The 27,300-nt window shown below is 46.3% G+C and overlaps 1 protein-coding gene across 1 annotated transcript in view; it reads right to left on the minus strand.

Annotated features, from left to right (window-relative positions):
• CTNND2 (catenin delta 2) overlaps positions 1-27,300 on the minus strand; it is a 3,070,130-nt gene that overhangs the window by 43,236 nt on the left and 2,999,594 nt on the right. Inside the window, exon 23 of the mRNA XM_086965298.1 lies at positions 11,568-11,696. Within this exon, the coding sequence (XP_086821424.1) occupies positions 11,568-11,696 (129 nt within the window). The remainder of the gene's footprint in view (positions 1-11,567; positions 11,697-27,300) is intronic.

The raw sequence follows: 27,300 nt of genomic DNA on the forward strand, positions 1-27,300 counted from the left end.
GGAGTTTCGAACGCATGATAGAACTTTTCGCTGCACCAGTGTCCAACAGAAAAGGCTCAACGACGCCCGATGTAGCAACTGCGACGTAAGGCCCTCTCTGATCAACCGGAACTGATACCACTCCCTCTCCTTGTCTTTGGCTGTCCTAGTAATTACTATCGTCAGTCCCCTGATCGACGTAATAATCGTCTACATTGTACTGCGCAGATCGTCCTTGCGATGATCCACGTTGATCGAAACAGTTATTAGAATTTGATGAATTGTCAGAGCGATCATTCTGAGCACCACGACCTCTACCACGTGATGCGTGCTGTGAACCACCACGGCCTCCTTTAGACGAGTTACCACTACCACGTTCATTTAGAGCAGGACAATTGAATTTAATATGTCCTTCCTGTCTACAATAAGCACATTGATTATACCCTAACGAAGATCTTTGGAAAGAGGAATCATTACGCGACTGCGATCGATTTGATTGCGACTGCGATCTATTCTGTTGGGGCGCATTCTGATTAGAACGCGGCGGATACGCTTGTTGCAACAACACTTTAGTTTTTAGCTCTTTCGTCTTTTTATCAGCACGGTCATTTTCCTCTTTCTCTCTATTCTCGTAATATTGTGCCGTAGCCAATATCTGAGCTGAGGTAGAAACGGCCCATGCACTTTCCGAATTCTTTAATTTATTGCTCAGATCGGGCCACAAGTTCGACACGAATTTATCCACAAACAACCTCTGTCCACCCTCAGTACCCATATCCTGTCCACTATGATCAATGAATGCTTCCTCAAACCTCGTAAAGAAGTCTGATACACTCTCATCTTTCTTCTGCTTACAAGCTGACAACTTGTCCCAATTGACTCTCATAGCTGGCATAAGCGTTTTCATTAATGTTATTATCCGCTGAGGAAGAGCAGTAATCAATTGATCGGGTTTAGTAGCAGCCACTTGTCCAGCATCTGCCGCTGTAATGGCAGCCCAATCGCCACCTAATTCATTTGCGTGATCTTGGTGACGAATCTTAGCCCATACCGGTTGCGGTACGACGTTGCCAAACAACATGTCGATATCGGCAAGATTCATTACCGTAGCATCTACGAGCTGCGATAATTCCTTATAATACCCAGTAGGATTTTTACGAGGATCGGGCAAAGATTGTTTCACCTGAAGCACTTCCGATCGTTTCCATGGGAGGTGTATCCACACTCTCTCAAAATGTGCCACTATCGGATGAGGTTGAGCATTAGGATCAGCCGGTATCCAAACCGGCGGAACTTCACGCATAGGATATTGGCCAGACTCGTCTTGTTGTTCAATATCCTCAACGAACAATGCATGAGGAATAGGAGCGGGACGAAGAGATAACAACCGCTCAATAGCCCGTCGAACATTAGTGTCTACTATCAGTCCAGTTGCGAACTGAAGCCGAAGTTCAGACAGGGCGGTCAGCACCTCGTCAGGCGCATTGGCCGCTATCTGATCATGAAGGAACTTGCACATTTCGTCAAACACATATCTCTGAGTTGGTATGTTGAATTGAGTAAACGTTTCGAGGACAACACGGGGTGGATTTCTAAGAGGGTTTACCATCCAACCCATCGCCATATTATATAGTGCAACACGTTCTCTGTTACCGGGAAGCTGACTACGTCTCTGAGGACCATCAGATCCAGCAGACCCAAAAACAGGTCCGAGCGACTGAAAGAAGTTTGTCGCAAGGGGAGAATTACGATTACGAGTAGAGGGAGAAGAGTAAGACACAGGACTAACAAGAGAAGGAGTAGAGACAGTAGCAACAACAGGGGTTATCAACACAGGAGCAGTAGCGGGAGCAGGAGTATGTGGAAGCGGAGGAGCAGTAGGAATAGAAACAGACAAAGGAGCAGGAACAGTCGGAAGAGCGGGTGCAGGTTGAGGAACTGGTGGAGGAACAATGGGTGGAAGAACAGGTACGGCAGGGACCACAGGAGCTGCGGTACCCTGTACGTACGGAGGTGGCGACTTCATAAGATAGGACATTAAAGGATCCTCAACTGTCTCTTCCTTCTTATCCGACTCCATAGGCAAAGCAGGATAGCATTTATCTATGGCCATACGTTGTAGCCTCTCAAACACTTCCTTATCCTTATCCTCCTTATCACGCTGAAACTGCTCAGCTTTCTTCACTATAGTAGCAACATTATCTCGCTGACTACGTTTAGTCTGTCTGATTTCTTTCTGTCGGGCTTCTTTGCGCCACAACCGAAAGGCATCAAACATGGCCGGCCTAGATTTACGTTCGAACAACTTAATTTCCAAATTATCTAAGATCGACGCCTCGAAGCTACCGTGAGGTGGCCAACGAAGGTCGCCGTCTTTCTTTGTATATTTAATCCAATAATCGTTAAAAGCAATCGGGCCTAGCCCATGTTTGCTGTATAAATCATAAGTAGGAGTTCCAACCGGAGGTATCGGACACGAGTCCTCCAGCAGGGAATCCGCACCACAAGGTCTGAAACAACTAAACAAAGTACTGCGACCAGGCATCTTGCACACTAGCCGAGTTTCACAAACTTCAAGGGTTACGGGATTTACCAAGTCCCAGCAAAGAACAAAACCCTCGGTTTTTGGCGGCTGCAGTCGTCAAATAATACAACAACAAAGTACGCTAGCAAAGTGTCACCGACAAAAACACTCACACAGCGTGAACAACAAAGACACTCGCTAAAGTGTCAACAACCAAGAACTCTGGGAGCGACCCACAAATACTTAACTCAAAGATCGATGGCGTCCTCAGGAAGGCCCGTCAATCGTCTCGCTATACCAAGGTCTACGCCAGGCGCCAAAACAGGTCTACAGTCAGGGCAGCAGTCCGTCGCAGCCGTCAGGAGGCGGGAATCTTCGCGGGAAAAGTCTTCGGGCCACTTATTTCGACAACAGGATCGATGAAGCGGGGTGCACCTTCCCTCGGAGATTTCACACGAAGTTCCTCACGATCGTCGGGCTTGGACCGGTACCACTGATGCAGCCCCACGTTGGGCGCCAACTGAAGGACTGGGTTCTTTTGGACCCAGCGGTGCCAGGGCACAACACCTGAAACCTTCGTGGGTAACCGGCTCCGGCGTACAAGTCACAGAGACACGGGACACTTCCTTCGGCGTCAAAGATTCAAGGTTTATTTGCTGCAGGGAACACAGAAGTCACAGGAAGTACATCAAGTGTAGTTCGGGGAGACTGCTTCGAATTGGTTCTGTGGATCGCTCCTTTTATACAGTTTTTACCCATAGGATAATATTGAACACAAAAGTTTACAACCCGGTTCCCACAATTAGCCCCCAGAGGGGTCGCCTTGGTCACTTTGAAATACATGAGGTCCAGAACATAAGTGCGGAAACATTTGGCGGTTCCCAACTGTAAAAACCCATCTTCCCACCATTAGAAAATTCCAATCAGCAGTAAAGTAGATCGAAATAGGAACGAAGACAGGTGCAAAGGAAGACGGAGACAGTGGGGAGATCGGAAAGGGTGTAAAAAGGGGAGGTATCGAGAAACACGAGATACAGGCATCAAAGGGACACGCCTAATGAGATGCACGGCTGAGACAATAAGCCCGTGCGGCAAGATGAGCCTCGAGCGGCGCCATCTGCCTTACAGCAGCAACCCCCTTGTCATAAAGACACTTACAAAGAACATGTGTCTTCCGCAAATATCTTGAGAGTCCCAGGGTCGCGAAGCGGACAGCGTCCGTTCGCTGGCTACTTGAGGGCAAGAGACAAAATGGATGCCGTATCTAAGATGGAACCCGTGGGTACAGATGAAAAACCCACATACCAAACGAACGGTTTAAGTTAGCACAGCGAAACTGCGCACACTTACTAAACTCGTCATTTGCGGTTCGTAGATACCAGACTCGACCTTATTCGTGCGAGTCGAAAACACCACTTACAATTGTCACGGAACCTCAGACGCTCCTTTTGCCCTCATGTAGGCAAGCACTAGTCGGAATCATACTCGATATTCATCAGACCATCGAGATGTTGTTGTAGCATAGCTCTGTCCAACCGAGTCCCCTTGGTAACAGATGGTTGTCTTATACACGTTGTAGCACAGAGGCCACATAAGGCAGGACCACACTGCACGCAAAGGCAACACGTGAACAGGAACACTACCACACCCCCGATGATCATCAGAATCTTCCAACCCCAAGTCGACATCAGGCCCCAAAACCATCCAAGTAGCGTCCAATCCCCTACATCCACGTGTATGGATTCGGAGATCTTATGTAACTTCGAGATGGCTTGATAGACAGTAGGAGCATTATCTGGAATGAAAACCTCAGCACGCTTCCACCAGGCACACACCACCAGCCGTCAGTGCACGCTTCCACCAGGCACACACCACCAGCCGTCAGTGCACGCTTCCACCAGGCACACACACCACCAGCCATCAGAACACGCTTCCACCAGGCATACACACCACCAGCCGTCAGTGCAAGCTTCCACCAGCAACACACACACCACCAGCCGTCATTGCACGCTTCCACCAGGCACACACACCACCAGCCGTCAGTGCACAATTTCACCAGGCACACACACTACCAGCCAGCACACACTACCAGCTGTTGGTGCACGCTTCCACCAGGCACACACCAACATCCGTCAGTGCACTTTCCCACCAGGCACACACACCACCAGCCGTCAGTCAGTGCAAGCTTCCACCCGGTCCACACACCACCAACCATCAGTGCACGCTTCCACCAGGCACACACACCACCAGCCATCAGTGCACACGTTCACCAGGCACACACACTACCAGCCGTCACACACTACCAGCTGTCGGTGCACGCTTTCACCAGGCGCACACACACCACCAGCTGTTGGTGCACGCTTTCACCAGGCACACACACACCACCAGCTGTTGGTGCACGCTTTCACCGCGCACAAGCACCACCAGCCATCAGTGCGTGCTTTCACCAGGCACACACCACCAGACATCAGTGCACGCTTCCACCAGGCACACACACCACCAGCCGTCAGTGCACGCTTCCACCTGGCACACACTCCACCAGCCGTCAGTGCACGCTTCCACCAGGCACACACACCACCAGCCGTCAGGGCACGCTTTCACCGGGCACACACACCACCAGCCATCAGTGCACGCTTCCATGAGGCACACACACTACCAGTCGTCAGTGCATGCTCCCACCAGGCACACACACCACCAGCCGTCAGAGTGCACTTCTACCAGGCACACACACCACCAGCTGTCAGTGCACGCTTCCACCAGGCACACACACCACCAGCCATCAGAACATGCTTCCACCAGGCATACACACCACCAGCCGTCAGTGCATGCTTCCACCAGGCACACACACCACCAACCATCAGTGCACACTTCCACCAGGCACACACACCACCAGCCATCAGTGCACACTTTCACCAGGCACACACACTACCAGCCGTCACACACTACCAGCTGTCGGTGCACGCTTTCACCAGGCACACACACACCACCAGCTGTTGGTGCACGCTTTCACCAGGCACACACACACCACCAGCTGTTGGTGCACACTTTCACCGTGCACAAGCACCACCAGCCATCAGAACACGCTTCCACCAGGCATACACACCACCAGCCGTCAGTGCGCGCTTTCACCAGGCACACACACCACCAGCCGTCAGTGCGCGCTTTCACCAGGCACACACCACCAGACATCAGTGCACGCTACCAGGCACACACACCACCAGTCGTCAGTGCACGCTTCCACCGGGCACACACTCCACCAGCCGTCAGTGCACGCTTCCACCAGGCACACACACCACCAGCCATCAGGGCACGCTCTTACCGGGCACACACATCACCAGCCATCAGTGCACGCTTCCATCAGGCACAAACACCACCAGCCGTCAGTGCATGCTTCCACCAGGCACACACACCACCAGCCGTCAGAACGCACTTCTGCCAGGCACACACACCACCAGCTGTCAGTGCACGCTTCCACCAGGCACACACACCACCAGCCGTCAGTGCATGCTTCCACCAGCAACACACACCACCAGCCGTCAGTGCACGCTTCCACTAGACACACACACCACCAGCCATCAGTGCACACTTTCACCAGACACACACACTACCAGCCGTCACACACTACCAGCTGTTGGTGCAAGCTTCCACTAGGCACACACCACCAGCCGTCAGTGCACGCTTCCACCAGGCACACACACCACCAGCTGTCAGTGCACGCTTCCACCAGGCCCACACACCACCAACAGTCAGTGCACGCTTCCACCAGGCACACACACCACCACCCATCAGTGCACACTTTCACCAGGCACACACACTACCAGCCATCACACACTACCAGCTGTCGGTGCACGCTTCCACCAGGCACACACCACCAGCTGTCAGTGCACGCTTCCACCAGGCACACACACCACCAGCCGTCCGTGCACACTTTCACCAGGCACACACACTACCAGCCGTCACACACTACCAGCTGTCGGTGCACTCTTCCACCAGGCACACACCACCAGCAGTCAGTGTACGCTTTCGCCAGGCACACACACACCACCAGCTGTTGGTGCACGCTTTCACCGGGCACAAGCACCACCAGCTGTCAGTGTGCGCTTTCACCAGGCACACACCACCAGACATCAATGCACGCTTCCACCTGGCACACACTCCACCAGCCGTCAGTGCACGCTTCCACCAGGCACACACACCACCAGCCGTCAGTGCACGCTTCCATCAGGCACACACACCACCATCTGTCAGTGCATGCTTCCACCAGGCACACACACCACCAGCCGTCAGAGCGCACTTCTACCAGGCACACACACCACCAGCTGTCAGTGCACGCTTCCACCAGGCACACACGCCACGAGCCGTCAGTGCATGCTTACACCAGGCATACACACCACAAGCCGTCAGTGCACGCTTCCACCAGGCACACACACCACCAGCTGTCAGTGCACGCTTCCACTAGGCACACACACCACCAGCCTTCAGTGCACGCTTCCACCAGGCACACACACCACCAGCCGTCAGTGCACGCTTCCAAAGGGCACACACTCCACCAGCCATCAGTGCACGCTTCCACCAGGCACACACACCACCAGCCATCCAGGCACGCTTTCACCGGCACACACATCACCAGCTGTCAGTGCATGCTCCCACCAGGCACACACACCACCAGCCGTCAGAGCGCACTTCTACCAGGCACACACACCACCAGCCATCAGTGCATGCTCCCACCAGGCACACACACCACCAGCCGTCAGAGCGCACTTCTACCAGGCACACACACCACCAGCTGTCAGTGCATGCTTCCACCAGGCATACACACCACCAGCCGTCAGTGCACGCTTCCACCAGGCCCACACACCACCAGCTGTCAGTGGACGCTTCCACCAGGCACACACACCACTAGCCATCAGTGCACGCTTCCACCAGGCACACACACCACCAGACGTCAGTGCACGCTTTCACCAGGGACACACACCACCAGCCATCAGTGCACGCTTTCACCAGGCACACACACTACCAGCCGTCAAACACTACCAGCCGTCGGTGCACGCTTCCACCAGGCACACACCACCAGCCGTCAGTGCAAGCTTTCCCCAGGCACACACACACCACCAGATGTCGGTGCACGCTTTCACTGGGCACATGCACACCAGCTGTCAGTGCACGCTTCCACTGTGAAGGGTGCTCCATTCAAGTATATGGCCCCCACAGTCCTCACACAGGTACATGCGAGTGGAGGGGGCTACTTCTGGGGGAATCCAATTAAGTTAGAAATGGTCTCCATTGGACAAGCAACAATCTTCTAACTGGAAAGAGATAATGGCAATTTGGCAGGCACTTCAATTCCTTTCCCCGCACTTAATAGGGAAATCAATTGTGCTGAGAACGAACAATCAAGTTGCCAAGAGTTACATTAACAGACATGGGGTACAGGAGAAAAGGCTTCATTACCCACCAGATTTCTTCCTGGGCAGAGCAGAATGTGCTAAATTTAATAGCCCTATATCTTCTGGAGAAACAGAATGTTCTAGCAGAGAGACTCAGCCTGACCATCAACTCCTCTCTGGATTATTATCTAGTGGAATAAATATTTTGGGAAATAGTTGCAGGGTTCGGGAATCCATGGTTAGATCTATTTGCCTCCCTCAATAATGCCCTTCTCCCTCAGGTTTGCTCCTGGACTCCCTCTCCACAGGACTGGGCGATAAATGTAATGCCAGTTCACTGGTCCAAAGACATTCCTTATGCCTTTCCTCCAATTCCCCTCCTCCCAAAGGTACTTCATAAGATTCAGGAGGCGAGGGTTGAAGTTATTCTGGTGGCCCCGTTTTGGCCTTGTCGACTGCTGTTTCTGGCAGTGAAACGAGAGTCCACTGCACAGCCCTTTCATCTTCCGGTTTCTCCTTCTCCTCTCAAAAGACCAAATCTTTTGTGATGAAACAGCTGATGGATCTAAGTCTGATGGCCTGACTCTTGCAAGGTGCTCCCTCCAAATATAAGGTTGTTTGGCATTGGTGGCTTCAGAGATACAAGCCTCCAGAAAGCCCTCTACTCTTGCCTCCTACGCTAAGCACTGGAGACACTTTGAACATTTACAGGGCCGGACTGAGACCAGCAACCAGCCCTGGCAGGTTGCTTCTCCACCGGCCCTGGTAACGGGATGGGAGGGGGTTGTTAAACGCAAAGCACTGCTACCGCTTTTCTTACAGAGGGCCGATTTTACAAAACCGGCACTCTGTAAGAAAAGCGGCCCCCTGCGTCCACAAAACCGGCCCCCACCCCTCCAGCCCACCGGGGAAATGCCCGGTACCCGCAAATGCCAGTCCGGCCGTGCATGCCAGTCCGGCCCTGAACATTTCTTAAGGGTGTGAGCGCTGCAGATTGTGATGCGTTTCAGATTCTAGAATTGCGAGAGAGACTTTTTTGAATTGGCAGGCACCTTCAACAGTATTGGTGCAATGGGCTGCTCCAACGGGTTGTTAGGGTTCCTTTTAGCAATAAAATCAGCTAAAAGATTAGAGGAACTGGGGGCATTGGTCATCTCGTCTCCTTATCTCAGATTTTTCCCAGACAGGGTAAATCTCAAACCAGATCCTGAATTTAGATCAGGAGATTGTTATCCCAGTTTCTTCTGATGTTGAAGGCAGCGTAATTCTGTCTACCTTAGATGTTAAATGAGCACTAACAATATATGAGATAGAATTAAAGACTTGAGAATCTCTAGCGCTCTTTTAGTTTCCTATGGCCTGGCAAATAAAGGTCAAAAGGTGTCATTTCCTACTCTTAGGGCCACATGCATCAACCTATTTAGGAAGTGCAAACGGTGCGAATCGGTAAATTCGGCCGTTTGCGATTCCTAAATAGGTTTTTGGGATGCATCAAGCATTTTTGGCAAAATCGCTATTTTTAGCGAATTCCAAAAATGCGATTGCTTTTAAGGAATCGCAAATTTGCGATTCCTTAAAAGCAATGCATGATTACTTTTAAAATTGCGAATTCGCAATTAGGGGGTGCAAATTACCACGAGGATGAACCTCGTGGTAATTTGCGAAAATGTATTAAAATGCTCAAAATTGCATTTTAATACACTGTCATGTTACAGACACACATGTCCTTAGGACATGTGTTTGTGAAACATGCACTTCAAAATACATTTCAGGGGTGCGGGGGGGGTCCTTTGGACCCCCCCCTGCACCCATGGAATGCATTAACATTTTGCGAATCGCAAATAGAAATTCGCAAAATGTCAATGCCTTCCCATTGATTCCTAGGGGCCTTTTGGCCCATAGAAATCAATGGGAATTACGAAATCGTAAATTGAAATTCGCATAATATTTGCGATTTGGTAAAAATTGCGATTTTTACCGAATCGCAAATTTTATGCGATTTAAATCATGCATCCCGTTTTGCGATTCCTTAATTGCGATTCCCTAAAAATCGCAAATAAGGAATCGCAAAACCGGACTTTGATGCAGGTGGCCCGTCATTAGGTCAGAAAGGCGATCTCACAAGCCTATGTTTCTGAGGGTCATTTTCCACCAGGGAAAGTCCACAGTTGTTCTACTAAGGCGGTTTCCACCTCTTGGGCAGAACCAGCAGGGGTTTCTTCACAAGAAATATGAGGAGCCGCAAACTGATCTGTGCCAAATACTTTTGTTTCTCATTATCATTTGCATCTTCTGCAAGAACGAAACACGAATTTTGAAATCAGGAATTTTGAAAACAGCAATGAAGTACTTCTTTTAATTTTCTTTGTGGTTCCTATTGTAATTGTAATTGTAAATGCATTTGTAGAGCGCATAAATCACCCGAAGATCTCAGAGCGCTTGCAGAACCTCAAAAAAACAGGGACAGTGGTCGGGAGATTTAGAAATGAGTGTCATTAAATCAATGTGGCACTTAACAATTTGTATTAGCGTAGTTTGTTCATGCTTATCCTCGAGTGTTCAGGATAGAGACGGGGAGCAGGGAAGGAGGGTAGTGGAATCATCACCCACAACAATATCACCCACTTCCCAAGTAAATAAAAAAGAGCTGTGAGTATTGCATGCGGCTCCAGTGTTTGTGCGAGCCCTACCACAAACCTAGTACAACTTGCAGGGATACAAACGGTTAGAGGATGCTGCCTGCTCATGTTAGGTGCCCTCTTCAACTGACCGTCACAATGAGCTCAATGGAATGCAATGAACTTGTCTTTCTTTAAGAATGACTTCTACCCAATTATTTAAACGCCAATAGGCCTGTGGTGCAATAATCGAGATTATTCAACTGTATAGCACAGGATCCACCCACCTCCAGTACAGCTCTCAGCTAACAGTGGCAATGATTGAATGATAGGGTGTAGTTTAATAACAATGTATAAATCTGGTTCTCGTTCTCTAGCGGTTTACAGACTTACAGGGGCTTTTCATGGTAGCATTATCTCAAAACACAAGGCACTGCTACTAATAAGTTTAATGAGGGTACGCGTCCATATAAAAGTAACAAAGGAATCAGCAAGCAATTCGACGGCCCCACTGAGTGCAAACTTTCACGTTTTCACTTCCTGTTATCCTGAACATGGAGCTCTCCCTTCAGAGAGTCTTGGTAGCTTCTCCCCAGCATACCTTGTACTGCGAGTTTTAATTCCACCATCACTCGTTATGGGTGTGCTTTTAATGCAAATTCTCCATTCACTTAGCAGACAATGTCAAAGTGTTCTTATCTGTGTCAAGCAAAGCTACTGTCGATTTACTAAAGGCAAAACTGCGCGGGTAAAAGAAATCAAGCGAAAATCTAAGCACGCCTACCGAATAAAAAAAGTCTCAACGCACAATATAAAGAGAAAGTAAAAATGCAGATGAAAGGTGAACGTGTGTGACATAATGGCTACTGGGTCTTGGGCCCCCCTGTAGGCAAATACGTTGATTATTTGTGCATTTACTTCAAAACAATGGAAATAGTAACAAACTAAGGAAATGCAACTGTTTACCCTAGCAAGGCTAAGTCATTGACTGCTCGTTTAAACTCTACTACGTGCTAGGCATCTTTGCAATCGCTACAACGCTTTGCGTTTTATTCCGACCTGTTACGGTGTCTTTTCTGGCAGTGTGTTCTCCTTTGCTTCCATAAGTGGCATTTGTTGCAGATGACTCATAGTCTGTTTTCCTCTCTTTAAGGCTGATCATTTCACGAGGCGAAGCTGGGGCACTTGCTAAAAATTATAAAAGGTACAACAATCTTTTCCCATGTGATATTTTACATGTACGACAAACACATTTTGAAAACAATGTACACTTAGAATGGGATGAGAAAAAGGTGAAGGAACTGTCAACTTTCATCAATCCAAGGAAAACCTTAAATAATAAGAGAGTCAAGGTACTAAAAGGCAAGCAATTTGAAAAGTAATGTCTTATGCAAGCTTTAACTCGGCGGCATTGCATAAGTGATGATGTCAAATACGAATAGTGGGGGCTCTGATTTGGAGGATGCGTGTTACACACCTAATGGCTTTTACCGTACAGGGATATGCTGTGCTTAGATAACTACTCATACCAAAAGGCCCTCTGTTAGCAGCATCTGCAAGTCATGTGCTGAAACGCACCCACGATTGTTTGTGACGTCATCACTAAAGGCCTAGGCGTTTATTTGAGGTTTCATAGCATCCTGATTTTTGATTTAAGGACTTTTAACATAGAAGTTGATTTGAACGACATTAACATACGAAGCTATTTTCAATAACGTTTTTTTCAACTTATTTTTCAAAATAACCAACTTCTTAGCAGGTGTTCAGACGATTTCTTAGATGTACATGATAATGCAGTAGCTTTTTCCAGAACCACACACTATAAGGTGTAGTTATCAATTTTGACCTATTTGAAATCTACAACATATCCGCAGTCAGATTGCAAGAGACAAATTGGTGTGTTTTAGAAAACGTCTTGTGTTTTCCCCCAAAAAAATGTGAAATTTAGATATCTAGGTTTACTGGTTTTAAAACGCATTAATTATCTGGCAGTTCAGTTGTAATAACAAACACGTTTTGTTTTAAAGTAATTCTTATTTTTCGAAATCGCAAAGTGTGCTAAGCAATAGGTACCCTCATTCAGAAAATAAGACACAGAAAGAATGAAAGATGAGGAATGGGGGCCATCCTACTCCAAAATTCTGCATTTTCATTGTTCCTAACTCCAAATTTCCACTGAGTTTCATTTGCCATCTATGACCTAAATTATAAGCTATGTAAACCATAGGAAGCACAGGTTTTCTCCAACCATGCTTTACAAAGGTTTTACTTAACAATGCAATACTTTTTAATATCACCTCTTGGAAATGGCAGGGTGTAAAATGTAAAATCTATATCTTACCAACCTAGGATATAGAGATGAGAGCTACATATGTGCTACACGCTGTAGCAGGGCTTTTGCTCTCATAGCAAAGACTTTACAGTTTCGTAGAGCAGTTAAGTTACAATCATATTACAAACTCATGCCTGATAAAGCAGTAATCATAATGGGCCCGATTCACAGAACTAACAAGACAAAATTCTAAACTTACTACCATTTACTCATTTTGGTATTCACAGAAGGCATTTACTCATATTGGTATTTACAGAAAGCACTTACTCATTGATGAGTAAGTGACTTCTGTGAATACTTAAATGAGTAAGTGCACTTATTCATTTTGGTATTCTCAAAGAAGGCACTTACTCATCAATGAGTAAGTGCCTTCTGTGAATACCAACGTGGTAGTAAGTTTTGGATTTTCTCTTAAGTTAGTTCTGTGAATTGGGCCCAATAGCTTTAAAAAGCTTTGCCATTATACATGACAAACTGCATTCCAAATTCATTTCCAATCATTCATCAGCACAGGAACTGACACCACTGAATTTTCCCTCATCATTCTTCATAGGTAATGACATCACTGGATTTACCATCATCCATCTGCACAGGAAGTGACATCACTGATTTGCCATCATCCATGTACACAGGAAGTATCACGACTTTCTGCATTCCCCCATACTACAGTCAACTCTTCAGGGAGTCCATTCGCCCAGGAGACCCCATCAAAGGGTGGACACAGACAGGGACATTGCCTGTTAGGGCCGGGAAGGGCCTTGAGTCACAACCCATGTTTCACTGAAACCTACAAGGTAACAACAATCATGTGCATCCCCCAGCACCCTATACTGCCAATCCTCAAAATCACACTCAGGGCAGATGGCCCAGACAGTCACATAGCATTCACACACAACATAGACCCAATCCTGTACACATACCATTAACTACCACGGACCCTGAAACGACAGAATACATATTCTAATGCATGCTCACCAACGCTTGCTCTGCAATACTCCATGCAGCAGACATTGCAGACCTCATCACCTATCCAAGCTTGATGCCCTCTTCCTCAAATACACATAGTTAACACCCCTATCTTCATACATCCTAGATGTCCTTCTTCTCATAGACTGAAGCATCCATTGTGTGGACTATGCACATAGGCTAGGAGGAGGCATCACTGTCATCCTTAATTCCGCCTGATCTTGTACCCTAGGTAAGCAAGTGACACGCAAAGCCAAGAAGCTGTTGACATGCAATTAGATACTTACCTACTCTCAGGAAGTCAGACAGCTACCTTCAAACCTATCTACAAGCCTCTCTGGCAGAACAAGGACTTCATACATAAACTATCAAATCTCTGCATTACTTGTCCGTCCAACATGAGCAAGGTCGGCTGGAATGAGGGGATGAGTAGGTATCTGATCAAGCATGTCTCAAAGATGAATGTGTTACTACAAGAACAGCCTACCCCCACCAGACCATGAAGTCGGCAACCCTAAATAGGGTGGAAAACTGCTACAAAGGAAGGAAGGAAACACCCTTCTTTTCTATAGTATCAGATGCTATTGATACAGATCCCCCGATGGCCCAGAGGAATGTCCTTGGCCAGTTATCTGCCACTTTGAGTGGGCAGAAGCACGTCAGATGGTGGATGTCATTGTAACCCTAGACATCCAGTGATTTGAAAATCTATTTCTTGCCATTCCTAAGGTACAATCAAATAATGGCTATACCTGTGGTATACCTTAAGGTATTTTTAATCTTTTTTTTTTTTTGGAAAACCTTTATTGATACTTCAACCAGTTACAAATATGGGCCTACAACCACCAGGGCCGGCCGCTAATCAGTTTCATCACAGCAAGTCAGTTAGGACAAGACTCGGCCGCCCGGGAGGCGAATGCACCACGAATTCAATTAAAACTGGCTATAGAACATACCATGCGAATGACAGGATTCTAAAGGCTCCTTTTTACAATATAAAAATAGAAGGATCAGGTGCCATACAATATCACAAAGTCGCATAAAGGGCGGGCAAAATAGTAGGATTTCCACAATTAGATCGATCTCATTTAAGACAGTGGCGCTAAGGCATACAATTCAGGATAAACAAACATACAATCACTGTTCGCACCAGTTAAGCGCCCGCCCAATGATACTGAAATACTGTGAAAAGTATAGGCACAGGTAAGAAAAGTCGATAATTGACAGAAGGGTGGACCCACTGTGCTGACCTGAAAAAGGAAGAAGCGAAAGAAAAGGCAAAAGGAAAGACACGAAAGAGAAAAAGGTCATAGAAACAATAAGGAAAAACAAAATTCCATCCGCTGCCGACATCAGATCCCAGACCTGGGCCTCCAGAGTCACTTGAAGTGCCTCGAGGGCTGCCAGCACTGACCACAATGACGGGCCGCACTTAGCCCGCTCCGCCGGGTTCCGCATAGCATCAGGCATAGTGATCCCCACGTAGAGTCGCCCTCCCCGGGGAAAGATTAGTCGGAGCAGGGATGAACCGTGAGGGACAGATCGTCAACATACGTTAGTGCGCGCCAAGTCTCCAACCCAAAGGCACCGGCGATGCAAACGCTAGGCCTCCGGGTCAGGGACCCCCGCCACACCGCCTCGGGCGTCACTCATCTTCTCACCTCCGATACGGGACCAGGCAGCACATCGGCAGCAAAGCAATCCAAGAGATGTCGAAAGTTCCATGGACCGGACCCTGCCGCCCTCACCGGTCCGCTGTTGTTCAACTAGGACCCGGCTGGACCAGCACTCGAGACCCCGGCTTCCAGACTGGGTTAGGCCTCAAATCAAACCTCGACATTACTCCACTCCACGATGTCGGAAAAGTCTCGGGATTGCTCCATCGGACTGCAGATTAGTTCATATACACGGATATGGGGCGGGATATCAGGATAGATGACAGGATCTTCGAGCGAAAGATGGAGGTCAGCGGAGCCGGGAGACTATGCGGCCATCTTGCTTGCTGTCGTAGCTTCTCCTCCGGTATTTTTAATCTTAACTGGATCCCTGCCTTGGCCTGGTGATTAATATATCTCAAGAACTCCCTCGTTAATAGGGGTTGAGTCCATTCTGGTAGAATCATCTTACCAGGGTGGGATGAGGTGGTCAATGATGAAGCATGCCACATTACATGGGTACGACCACCTCATCCAAATATATAATATGTACATTTCCCCCTCCTCCGTACTTAGTGCTCTGTTATTTACCGTACACGAGATGCAGGCAATTTTCATGACAAGTTTAATGATTTCTAATGGATTTGCTAAAGTTTGAGTCTTTATTTTGAGTGATTTGGAGGAATAGTCCAGGTACCATTTCTAGGAGAAAATAACGCAATTATTATTACGCTGCTTGTACGGCACCGTCTAGTTGCAGTGTTAGCTAAAAGTGCTGACCTGTTGTTCGCAGTCTGTGTTATTGGGCTAGGGGCAGGGTGAATACTGTTCAGGTTATCGGTGCATCCAGAGCTTTACAAAATTCCAGTAATATGTCCCAATCCATTCATATTGGCATCTTCCATAATCCCCCATACTCCTCTCTGCAGAGTGCTTAATTTCTGCCCTTCCCCATTGGATTACTTTTTCCCACGAACTCAGTACACTTGGTGGGGAACCATATTTCCAACTTATAGTTCATAAAGGTTTTGCAATAAGTAGGGCTAAATCTGCAAATTTTACTTGCACTTTGTGATTCTTGGGTCAGTGGTGAAAGCCTAATATACAGCTTTCCGCTGTGTCCCATTGTGCTCCTCCTGTTACTTTTCTTATTGTGTCGGTTACGTGTGTCCAGAAGGATGAGAGAGCCTGGCATACCCATAACATATGCATCAAGTTTGCATCTGGAGCCACACACCTTGGGCATTTTGCCAACACTTCTGGGAACATATTGTGTAGTCTGTGCAGTGTCAGATTTGCATGTATTGGATGAATTTAAATCTGGTGCATGATACTTTCCTGGGGAAAGCGATCATTATCTTGAAGCACCTTTCCCAATTCCTGCGCACACTTTTCTCTTAAGTGTTTGAGGGGTACAGCAGAATGTGTGTGTAAACTTCTGTATAGCCATCTGATTAAATGCTTACCATTGCCCATCAAGTATAGGGAGTGGATGAGTTTCTGGGTGGGAGGCTCCGTTCCATTTGGAGACTAATGTATTCTGACATATTGTGTAATATTTGCATGTATAAGGAACAAGGAATATGGGAGGCCCTGCTTGTGGACAAAGTCTGTGTGGTTAAGTAGCATCTCTCTCCCAAATAATGTTCCCACTGTTGTCACTCATGCCTGTTTCCATACGTGTATAAAACGGCTTGTCAGTATTCCAGTTGGAGTGGGGAAACCCAAAAGCGGAATATTCGGGGCAAAGGAAACGGCTTGCTTTGTATATTTCAGGGCTGATCTCCAGTATGTAAGAGCAATGTTTAACAACAGTGGTGTTGTAAGTGAAGTCTTTGTCAGAGGGAACATTAATGTGTGTAATGTAACCTGTGCTAGTACATTCGGCGTATAGCCTATTTCATGTAGATGACGTCCAGCAAGCCAATACACCAGCCATTGCAACTGGCTCACTAAACAGTATGCTCTGAAGTCCGGCACAGCCAGGCTTCCATTATTGGGCGGTAATTGCAGCTTCATTAGCCCCACCCGTCTACAGCCCATTCCGCAGACCAAGTCCGTCAGGCGTGTTTTTAGAGCTGTAAAACAGTGAGCTGGAATCACAATGGGTAAATTTGTGAAATAGTACAATACTGATGGGAGCATGACCATTTTTGATATTGCAATTCACCCACCACAGAAAGGGGGAGAAGGATCCAGAAGGACACCTGTGACTGCAGTGAGTATATTGCATTTTGAAGATTAACCTCAAGTAGATCCTGGGGAGATCTCTATATGTGGATCTCTAAGTATTTAAAGGTGGTAGGCGGGATGAAAAGCATCAGTTCCCCGAATGCAATCAGTGTGGTATGCGGGTCACTTTAACCTCTTAAGTGTTGCGCCTATTCCAACAGCCGACGGCACCACTACCTCGGGAGTGCTGCCGTCGGCCGTTGGACGTTCCAATTGCACCTGCGCAATGGAACGTTCAGCACTGGAGCTGGACGTTCTATAGCTGCTAAGGTGTTAAAGAAAGAATGCATGTGACTTAGTTGTATTTACAGTAAGCCCCGAACTGCGTTCAAAGTGTGTAAAGCTATTAGCTATTGGATGTAAACTGCCATGGAGGTTCTTGACATAATATTATATCATCTACTTAGAGAGAGAATGCATGGGTTAATGGACCTATTTGAGTTCCCCATTCTAGTGCGTCTTGGCATAATTTCAGTACCAGTAGTTTGGGCGTTAATCCAAATAGTATTGGAGATAAAGGGCATCATTGTCTTGTGCCTCTGAGTATGGGGTAGGTCTGTGATAAGTGTATGCCTGTCCATGCTCTCGCAGTAGGTGATGTCACCCATTGTATGTATTTAGGGGTGATGCCAAATTTAATAAGGGCTACTAACATGCTTTCCCAAATGAGGGTGTCAAACGCCTGGCGTAAATCAAGGGAGATGCACCCGGCTTCTTGGAGCTCATCAGGAGATGCATCCATTACATGGTATAGTCGTCTTAAATTTAAAGACGTGTTGCGACCCAATACAAATTCGCATTGATCTGTCTGTACAAGTTGTGGCAATAATGGGAGTGATCAGCGAGCAAGCACTTTACTTAGTATTTTATATTCAGTATTTAATAATGACAGTGGTCTGTATCCTGTGATGTCTTTAGAGTCTCTAACTGTTTCTGGGAGTGAAGTCACTAATTCCTACATTGTAGTGGAGGGCAGGATGCCTATTTTTAAAGCTGTTTGATACATTTGTTCCAGATGGGAACTAGTTGGGCTAAAAAGTAGCGTAAAACTCTGCTGGTAAACCATCCAGGCCAGGCGTCTTATTGTGTAGGAGTTCTCTAATAGCCTCTCTAATCTCTGTTTTAGTTACTGGGGCTGCTTGGTCTTATTTTTCTTCTGCTGATAACTGGGGGCAATTGAAACTGTCCAACAAATCGTCTAATTCTTGCGGCTCTACCTCGGGGGGCATCATATAGAGTCTAGTAGCAGCTACAAAAGGCAGAGTTGATGCTGTTCTGTGTGGTAACATTAACCATGGTTGGGGTATTCATTTCAAGGATGGGGACTGGACTTGGGGCATTCCGAAGTATCTGTGCAATTCGAGTGCCTGCTTTGTCTGCTTTTGGATGGATTCTCCAGGTGTATAATTTTTAGTCTATGTTGCTCAGGTGCTATAGTAATGCCACATAGACTATGCGTGCTTTTTGTGATTCCGGAAACTTTTCAGGGTCAGTTACGGCAGCTTGTTCTTGAGTTCCCAGTCTCTCTTCTACTCATTTTAGCTCATTATGAACTGTTTGGCATGCTTCTTTTACTGCACTAATAGATGTGCCCCTTATGACCGTTTTAAATGCTTCCCAATCAATTAGTTGAGAAGAGGCTATGTTGGTGTTTTTCGTGAAGCAATTACTTTTGGAGGTAGCTATAGTGTCCTGGAAGACTCAGCCCTCCAAGAAGCAGGGGTTTAGTCTCTATGTGGGGACCGGTGTAGGGATTTGTCCCCATGTCAAGAAGAGCTCCAATGGGTTATGATCTGATAATGTCTTCCCAAGATAAGTAGTCTGTGTGATCTGGGATAAGAGGGTATTGGAGCAGAATATACAGTCTAGTCTGGCATTTTGTTAATGTGGTGGGGAGTAGTATGAGTATTCCAGTAAGCCCATATTTCAGCTTCACCCTGCATCTGAAAGTGCCAACCCTGAGCCCATATACAGAGGGCTTTGGCTTGTTGAGTAGCAGCTGTTCCCTGGGGGGAGAGATCCAGTTCCATATCTAACACTGCATTATAATCTCCCCCAACATCCAATGGTACGCAGTCCAGGTTGCTAGTGTTTTGTTTTATACTGATCAGCATTTGGGGCGTATATACAGCCTAGGACCACAGGTCTCTGTCTAAGGTACCCTACAATAGAACATACCTGCCATTAGTATCAATTTGTTTCTCCAAAATTCATAGGGGAGTCCTGTTTTTATCCATATTGTCTTATCATCGTCCAGTGACTCACTGTGCCCCAGGGTCTTTGTAATCCAATGTGCAGTGTTTACCCACTGCAAGGCCTCTTTGTTATGCTTCTGGCAGGGACCAATCCCCAGGGAGTGCACAGTTCACACTGTGGATACAGGCCGGAGTCCATCTAGGGTGCCCACAGAGCTACAGGCCCGTGTAAGGCTCTAGGTATTTATCATGCTCCGGCACTGTTAGTGCTGGTTCCCTCCTCATCACTCTTGATTGGAACCCTTTGCGTTGAAGTTGTGTGGTTATGTGTTCTCTCGAGGGGCCTCTCGCCTCCAGGCTCAGTCTGTGGTTGCCCTTCTATAGCCCCAGCCAAGTCCCCTTTTTCCGGGCTCTTAACAGTCTTTGAGAAGAAAATCAGGCCATGACGATCCTCTTGCCACTTCCCTACGGTCTCCTGTAATTCAGTGAGATCAAGGTTTGTCAAAGGGGCCCCAAAATGTGGCTCTGGTCATGCCCTGGGGTGCCTGCCTCCAAACTGCTCCCTATACCTGTTGGCCGTGGCTTCTTCGCCGTGCTGGGGTTCCGCCACGCCTGGTGGCTTGTTCCTTTCGGGTACTGTGATTATGGGGCCAGTTCCCAAACCAGTTGCCACATCAGACCGGAAACGTTTTTTGGGTTATTCAGTGCTTTGTGGTTATTCAGTGCTTTGTAGTTTTGTTCCCGTTTGCAGCATTGTTTCTCGGAGAAGCCCACGGCCCAGCCGCTCCCATATGTCCAGGCCGCACCATCTTGCTGCTGCAGATCTGCAGCAAATACAATCCGACAGCTCCATCAGAGTTTTATTTAGTGTGCAGAGTATCTGGGATGCCCATCAGTAGATGCAGATGCACCTCACTTCACTCAGAAATGTCAGGATTATGTGGCTCGGCCCGAAAGCACTCTCACTGTGCATCCACCATGTTCGGCAGTTGGTACGCCCCCGACTTCATAATCTCAGACAACACAAGTTTGAAAACAAAATTAAGAGACACTGTCTTCAATCAATTTAAAACACTCAAAAAGTCCTTGGGAGTTATGTTGTTCTTCTATTTTTTCCTGCTTGAGGATGGTTTGTTTATTGTCAACAAGGTCTTTGGAGTACCAGGGTGCTGAAGGCTTTGTCTTGCACTTGCACAGTGCAATTGGGTCATGGATGTCCACCCACCTTTTCAAAAATGTTTGAAGCTGTTTAGAATGGTGTTGGATCCTAAGGCAAGGTAGATATGTCCAGGGTAATCTAGTAATCATTCAAACAGGCAAGAAATTCCAATAGTACTTAAATTCAACACTGTGCCCATTAATAGAAACACTAACACTAATTTTACATTATTGGAGGCTGAAGTTACATTAGACACGCTGGTAAAGATTGCTTCATGGAATGTAGCAGGAATAGCTAAACTATTGCTTGACGTGGAGAGGGGTACATTTATTGACACCTTTGATATATGCCTATTTCAGGAAACGTGGTGTCTTACTCCCTTTTACAAGATGGGTATACATCTTTTTGTGTGGAAGCCTCAAAGACCTCAAACGGAAGGCCCTCAGGGGTGCTGGGCATCTGGATTAAAACCACGCTTCGTTGTGGTGTTAGCATTTTGGCCTGTGACTCGAAAGATATTTTAGCCCTCAGACTTCTTTTTCCTTCTGGCCCACGTCTAAAAATATACAACGAAGGTAAAAGAGTGGAGGGTAGAAATGAAGAAACCAGCACCATGTACCAACTGGAGCACCTGCTCTTGAAACACAGGGCAAAGGACCTTACCTTGGTGGCAGGAGATCTTAATTCAACCTTTGAACCAATAGCTGCTGCTCCAAATGGTCTAACTTGTGAAATAGATAAGCAATGGGGTATACACCACTTTGAACAACCTAAAGTAAGACGGCCCCAAAAGCAGGCCAGATGCTGGCATTAACACTAAATCACTACTTTAGAGCTACTAATGGTAGATGTCCTTCGGATCGGCAGGGTAAAACACTTTTAATAGACTGGGCCACTGTAGCAGATTAGACTACTTCCTGGTACAAGTCGACCTTAAGCCCGCCATTAAGGATATGGAAGTGATCAATCGAGCAGATAGCGACCACAAGTTCCTTAGAATGACACTATGTTTTAAAACATCCTTACATCATGGGAGCAGGGGTAACATTGATATTGGCGAACTCCGTTCCTCCAACAATCTCCGATCCATTTGGTGAGAGTGGGTAGTTAAAAACCCTGCAGCCCTTGATATCATCAAGAAATCTGTTGCGGAGGACTATGAACATCTGTCAAAGCTCCCTAGTAGTTCGGGAAATTAAGTGATGGTAAGAACCCATGATATGCTAGGGGCGAAAATTAGGGCTGTCTTGTGTAAGCCAAAAAGAAAAGAGAAACTACTCCTAAAGCCTGAGTCATGGTATAATAGTGCCTATAGTGTGGCTAAAAGTGAGCTCCTTGCCTCTATTAAAACTAAATCACAAGCAGAGAAAGTCATCCTAAAAGCAAAGATGGAGTGGGAAGACTCGCTGTGGTTGAACCTACATGAGGCCCTGGTTAACAAGAATACCAAAGTATTTTGGAAAGTGGCAACTGTGGCCTCAAATGGGAATAAACCTACGATTGAGTTCTGTGTCCAGCCAGAAGAGTGGGTAATACATTTTAGCCAGCTGTTTTCAGACAAACACAAGCTGGCAAATGGCAACGGTATGTTATCAGCTAGTAGTGCCCTATCAGAGCCTGAAAATTTGAAATTCTCACTTAGTGAGACTGTAAAGGCAATTAATTCCTGTGCTCCTGGATTTGCCGCAGGGCCCGATAGGATACCAAATGACCTCTATAGAGAAAACCCAGAAATCTGGGGCCGAGATATTAATTAATTTGCTCTCTAATAGTATCCTCTCGGGCATGGAAATCCCAAACTCATGGAAGCTAACAGAAATAGTTACCATTTTTAAGAAGGAGGACAGTGCACTCCCAGTGAACTACAGGCCTATTAGCCTCATAGACTCCCTGCCAAAAATCTTCTGCAAACAGGTGCTTGCCCATCTCCAGGATTGGATCTGTGAGGGGAATATCATTTCAGATTGTCAGGCAGGTTTCAGATCCCAAGTGAGCACTATAGAACAAATCTTTCGTTTCATTTGTATTTACTGGAGGTAAGTGATTATCAACAAAGGCAACTTGTTGATCTCTAAGCGGCCTTTGATATGGTCCCTAGAGCAAAATTATGGAAAGTTCTTGAAGGAATGGGAGTCCCGGTTTCCCCCCTGAACATCTTCAAAAGGTTGCATGTGGACACTTTTGCTCAAGTGAGGTGGAGGGAATAACAGGGCACTGATGGAGGCTATCCATATTGATAAAGGAGTAAGACAGGGATGCGTGTTAGCGCCCACATTGTTTACCATGTTCATAAACGATGTTATAAAGGCTTTGAGCAGGGATGGGTGTGATGCACCAAAAATAAGAGGACGGAGGGCCCCTGCTCTCCTTTTTTCAGATGACACACTTCTTATTTCTAGGTCGCCTCAGGGGCTCCAACAGTAGTTGACGATTTCCAGGCATTTTGCTTGGAACGGGGTATGGAGCTAAATAGCTCCAAAACTAAATGAAAGTTATTTTCTTCCAGATCAACAACTAAGTATTAAAAAGCAGTTGTACATGGGTGGCGCTCCTTTAGAGGTAGTGGCTGAGTTTGATTATCTCGGCTTGAAACTCACAAAGAATTTAAGGTGGGTCCCACAGATGGAAAGGGCACAGTTATCCCTGATACAACATACAGTGTTTATTGCAAAAAAACTACAGGAAAACCACATCTAGCAAGGTGGCACCGGCGTTAGAGATTTATTATGTTGAAGCTTTAGGTGCAGTTTTGTACAGTGCGGAGCTGTGGGGCTGTACTAAATCTAGCTACCTGTTAGTAATTGAACATACATTTTTTAGATCATTGTTGATCTCCCGGCATGCCCCTATTGACTCCACTCTACCTAGACCTGGCCCAGAAAAAAATTACTCACAAAATCCAGCTTAGACTGCTCATGTTTTGGCATCGGCTATGGTTTACTGCAGCACTTGTGTCCTATAGAGTGGGTCTTCATGAACTGATGACACCAACATGTGTGAGTAAGATCCTGTGGCTGCGTACCCTCAAGGTCATGTTACAGAGGCTAAGTCTAAGTGCATATTGGAAGCAACTGGATTAATAAAACTAGCCTTAAAGTGGTTTACTGAGGTTTTGTGGAGACCAAATATGTAATAAATTGCAAAAGATCGTTCTCGGCTGCTTTTATTGATTTTAAACCAACACCATCCTTTGAGGATACTATAGATGAAATTGTACCCCCTCTAGCAAGGAAACTATACCTACAGTTTAGGTATAGATGCCTACCTGTAAAATCCTTCAAAGGAAATGGTGTAAAGTAGGAGATAAGGTGGATGAGAACTGTACCTGTTGCCAAGGACGATCAGAGTCAACCGGGCATGTATTATTTATTTGCCCCTTGTATAGTCAGTCTCGAAACAAATCGATAAGACCACTCTGTAGACATTTGGGAGTAAGAATGTACAAGGAGGCATACAGAATAATGCAAACAGATGCATCCTGTATTTCATTTTTCTGTACAGCCAAGTTTTTAATGACAATGTGGATCAGGCATGCCAAGTGTTCCCTTAATAGTACCTAGGCTGTTACACCACTGAAGGGCCTCGTAAAGTTGTATTGTGTGACCTGAATTATCATGTATGGACTACTTTCTTTTAAAACTATTTAAGACATCTAATGAATTTTTTAGCTGGTGTTAAATTCGTTTTATGATAAATTCTCCGTCCTTTTAAAAATGGACAATGGATGTGTACTGTAAATGCCTATGTTCATAAATACAGCAGCACTTCTCATCCAGGGCCAGTCGAAATATTATTGCATCACCCCCATCCTCATGGAACTCCATTGCCACTCCTAACTGGTCCACAGCATCTTCCAAACCAGCTGAATCATTTACACAACTATCATGACCAGCAACACTGCTTATCTTGCAGACAAGCTCTCCATCTCTGGAGGACCTCAGGACACTTACAACCATATTTTCTGTGCTCGCCTGTTCCCCCCACCCCTTCTAATTCCTGCACCTGAGTAGTGTAATTTCTGCTGGCATTTTATGTCTCTATGAGAGTATGAAGAGGTGGGGTACTAGTGCAGGAAGCGCTGCCTCCAAAACGCCAGAAACTGGGTAGTAACAAATTGTAGTTCTGCACCCAAGCCCACATGGTAGGGATGCTACTGATCTAAGGCTCCACATACATTTTAACTCATATCATGCGTGCACGTGAATCTCAAGCTGCACACATTTATGCGGAGTATTGATCAGGCTTTCAGGAAATGATACTAAAAATAAAAAATGCTGATCTTGAAAACAAAATGAAGACTGAAAAGTTTGGGTTTCTTTTTTTAAGGTGTACCGGAGAGTAATCAGTTTGATTCAGAAATAAATGTCGATAATCAGTACCAGTAGTAAGACACAGTGTTTTTCAAGACATTTCCTGCATTGGAGGGACAGTCTACCACAAAGCTGACCTCATCATCAAACTTATTTTACAAGAACTGCGCCTTACAAAGGAAATAGGAGCAGCCTTGTCTATTTTTCTAGATCTGTTGGTTGCCTGTTTTATTTTCTCATGCGTAAACGTTCACAGTAAAATAGCCTTTATGCGGGTAAGAGACAGTTAAACTTTATTATTTGAATGACACCAGAGCAATTCTCCCTGGTTGCACAAGAGATGAGTCAAAGACGGTGTAATCATGGAGGACTCGCTAAGGTAACCTGTGCCAAATTAAAAAAATAATTTGGCGAAGGTAGATGCGCCAAAGAAGGCCTTATTGTCAATGTAGATTCAATTCACTAAATCTTGGACTACGGAGCAACGTTATTTTCTACACCACTGTGGGAAAATTCAGTTCATCAGTAAAATATCTCACTTCATCATTCTTGCCAATCTTGTTAACCTTACTGTTCACAAAATCAATTTTCAAGAAAGTTAGGAGATGTGGCTTAACTCAAAAGAGCAATTTTGCTAATAGTATATCAAATGTTTATCATGTTGTCCATAAACCATTTTCCTGAAGCAACAAGTCCCCCAACATGAGCGTGCAAGTCCCACAAAATGGGTCATTCAGCAATAATCCATTTATTTGAAGAAGACTGTCTGAATTCTGCTCCAGGCCACAATTATTCTGTAATGGAAGAACTTCAGGGTAAAAAGTAGTGATTTCAATACATTAGAAAACCCTACGCTGAAGCACAGACCCAGTGCCCCCTTTTGGTGAAACTGTAGCAGGTTTATGATCAGAAAAGGGATGGCATTTCTTGCTTTTTAAGTCAAGCCTAGCAGGGCATGCTCTGCGAGGCATGGTGTATTCTCACTAATGGCATTGATACCGCCCCTCGCTCCCAATTGGTTACTTTGTGTGCCAGTCTAAATTCCCTTCTTTTCTGTGGCCCTTCTCACATGTGTCCGTCCTTTCAGTAGGTGGTTCATGTCCCTGGCGACTGGCTCTGTTACTTAGAGCCATTCCATTGTGGCCATTTGAGTTGGTTTGCTGCACTAGTCATTCTTTTGCCTCAGCTTGCGTTCCCTGGTCTCACCCTCCTCCACCACCTCTCGGCTGTTGCTGCTTTTCCTGCCCCCCCCCCCCCCCCCCCCACACCCCCCCCCCCCCACACCTCCCGTGCATGGATATCCAGCTGGAGCAGAGATGTCAGGCCCCTCACACAGAGGGAGTACTCATGAGGAGCCGCACTTCCAGACCAAAATTTCTGTTTCAATATGAAACCCTGGACGAGTGGGAGCACTATCATTCAGTCACCGCTTCCTTCCTCAATCTATGCTCACGGCGGGTGCCATTTCTGATGTTAATCTCCTCCGGCTGAGCAGTCAGCCACCCAGCCTTGCCATGGCCCGGTGTATCCTCTATACTGACTATTTCACGCTCGATTTGCGGTACCCCAATTCTCTGTCTGATGCTTTATGTGGAGCTCAGCCTCAGGAGCAATCCTCCTCCACATGTGCCGTCACCATGCGTCACTTGTAGTTTCTTTTGTTGCCAAAATTCTTCCTCAAAATAAAAAAGTTTACGCACGTAGTCTTAACTAACACACAAACAACTGACAGCAACAATAAACGTGTCTCATTTTCACAACTCTTTATTATTTGTGAAAAGTGGTGTTTTAGTGCATTTGTAAAAGCGGTGTTTTAGTGCATTTGTATCTTGCAGCTTTTAATTTGCCTTTGCAATTGCATGAATGTTACAACATCTCGTTAGTTTCAGGCATGCCTTTTACCTACTCCATCCCCAACTATTCGCCCTTAATTACCATGCCGC

Source organism: Lissotriton vulgaris, chromosome 4_1 (assembly GCF_964263255.1).
Source record: "Lissotriton vulgaris chromosome 4_1, aLisVul1.2, whole genome shotgun sequence".
Lineage (NCBI taxonomy): Eukaryota > Metazoa > Chordata > Amphibia > Caudata > Salamandridae > Lissotriton > Lissotriton vulgaris.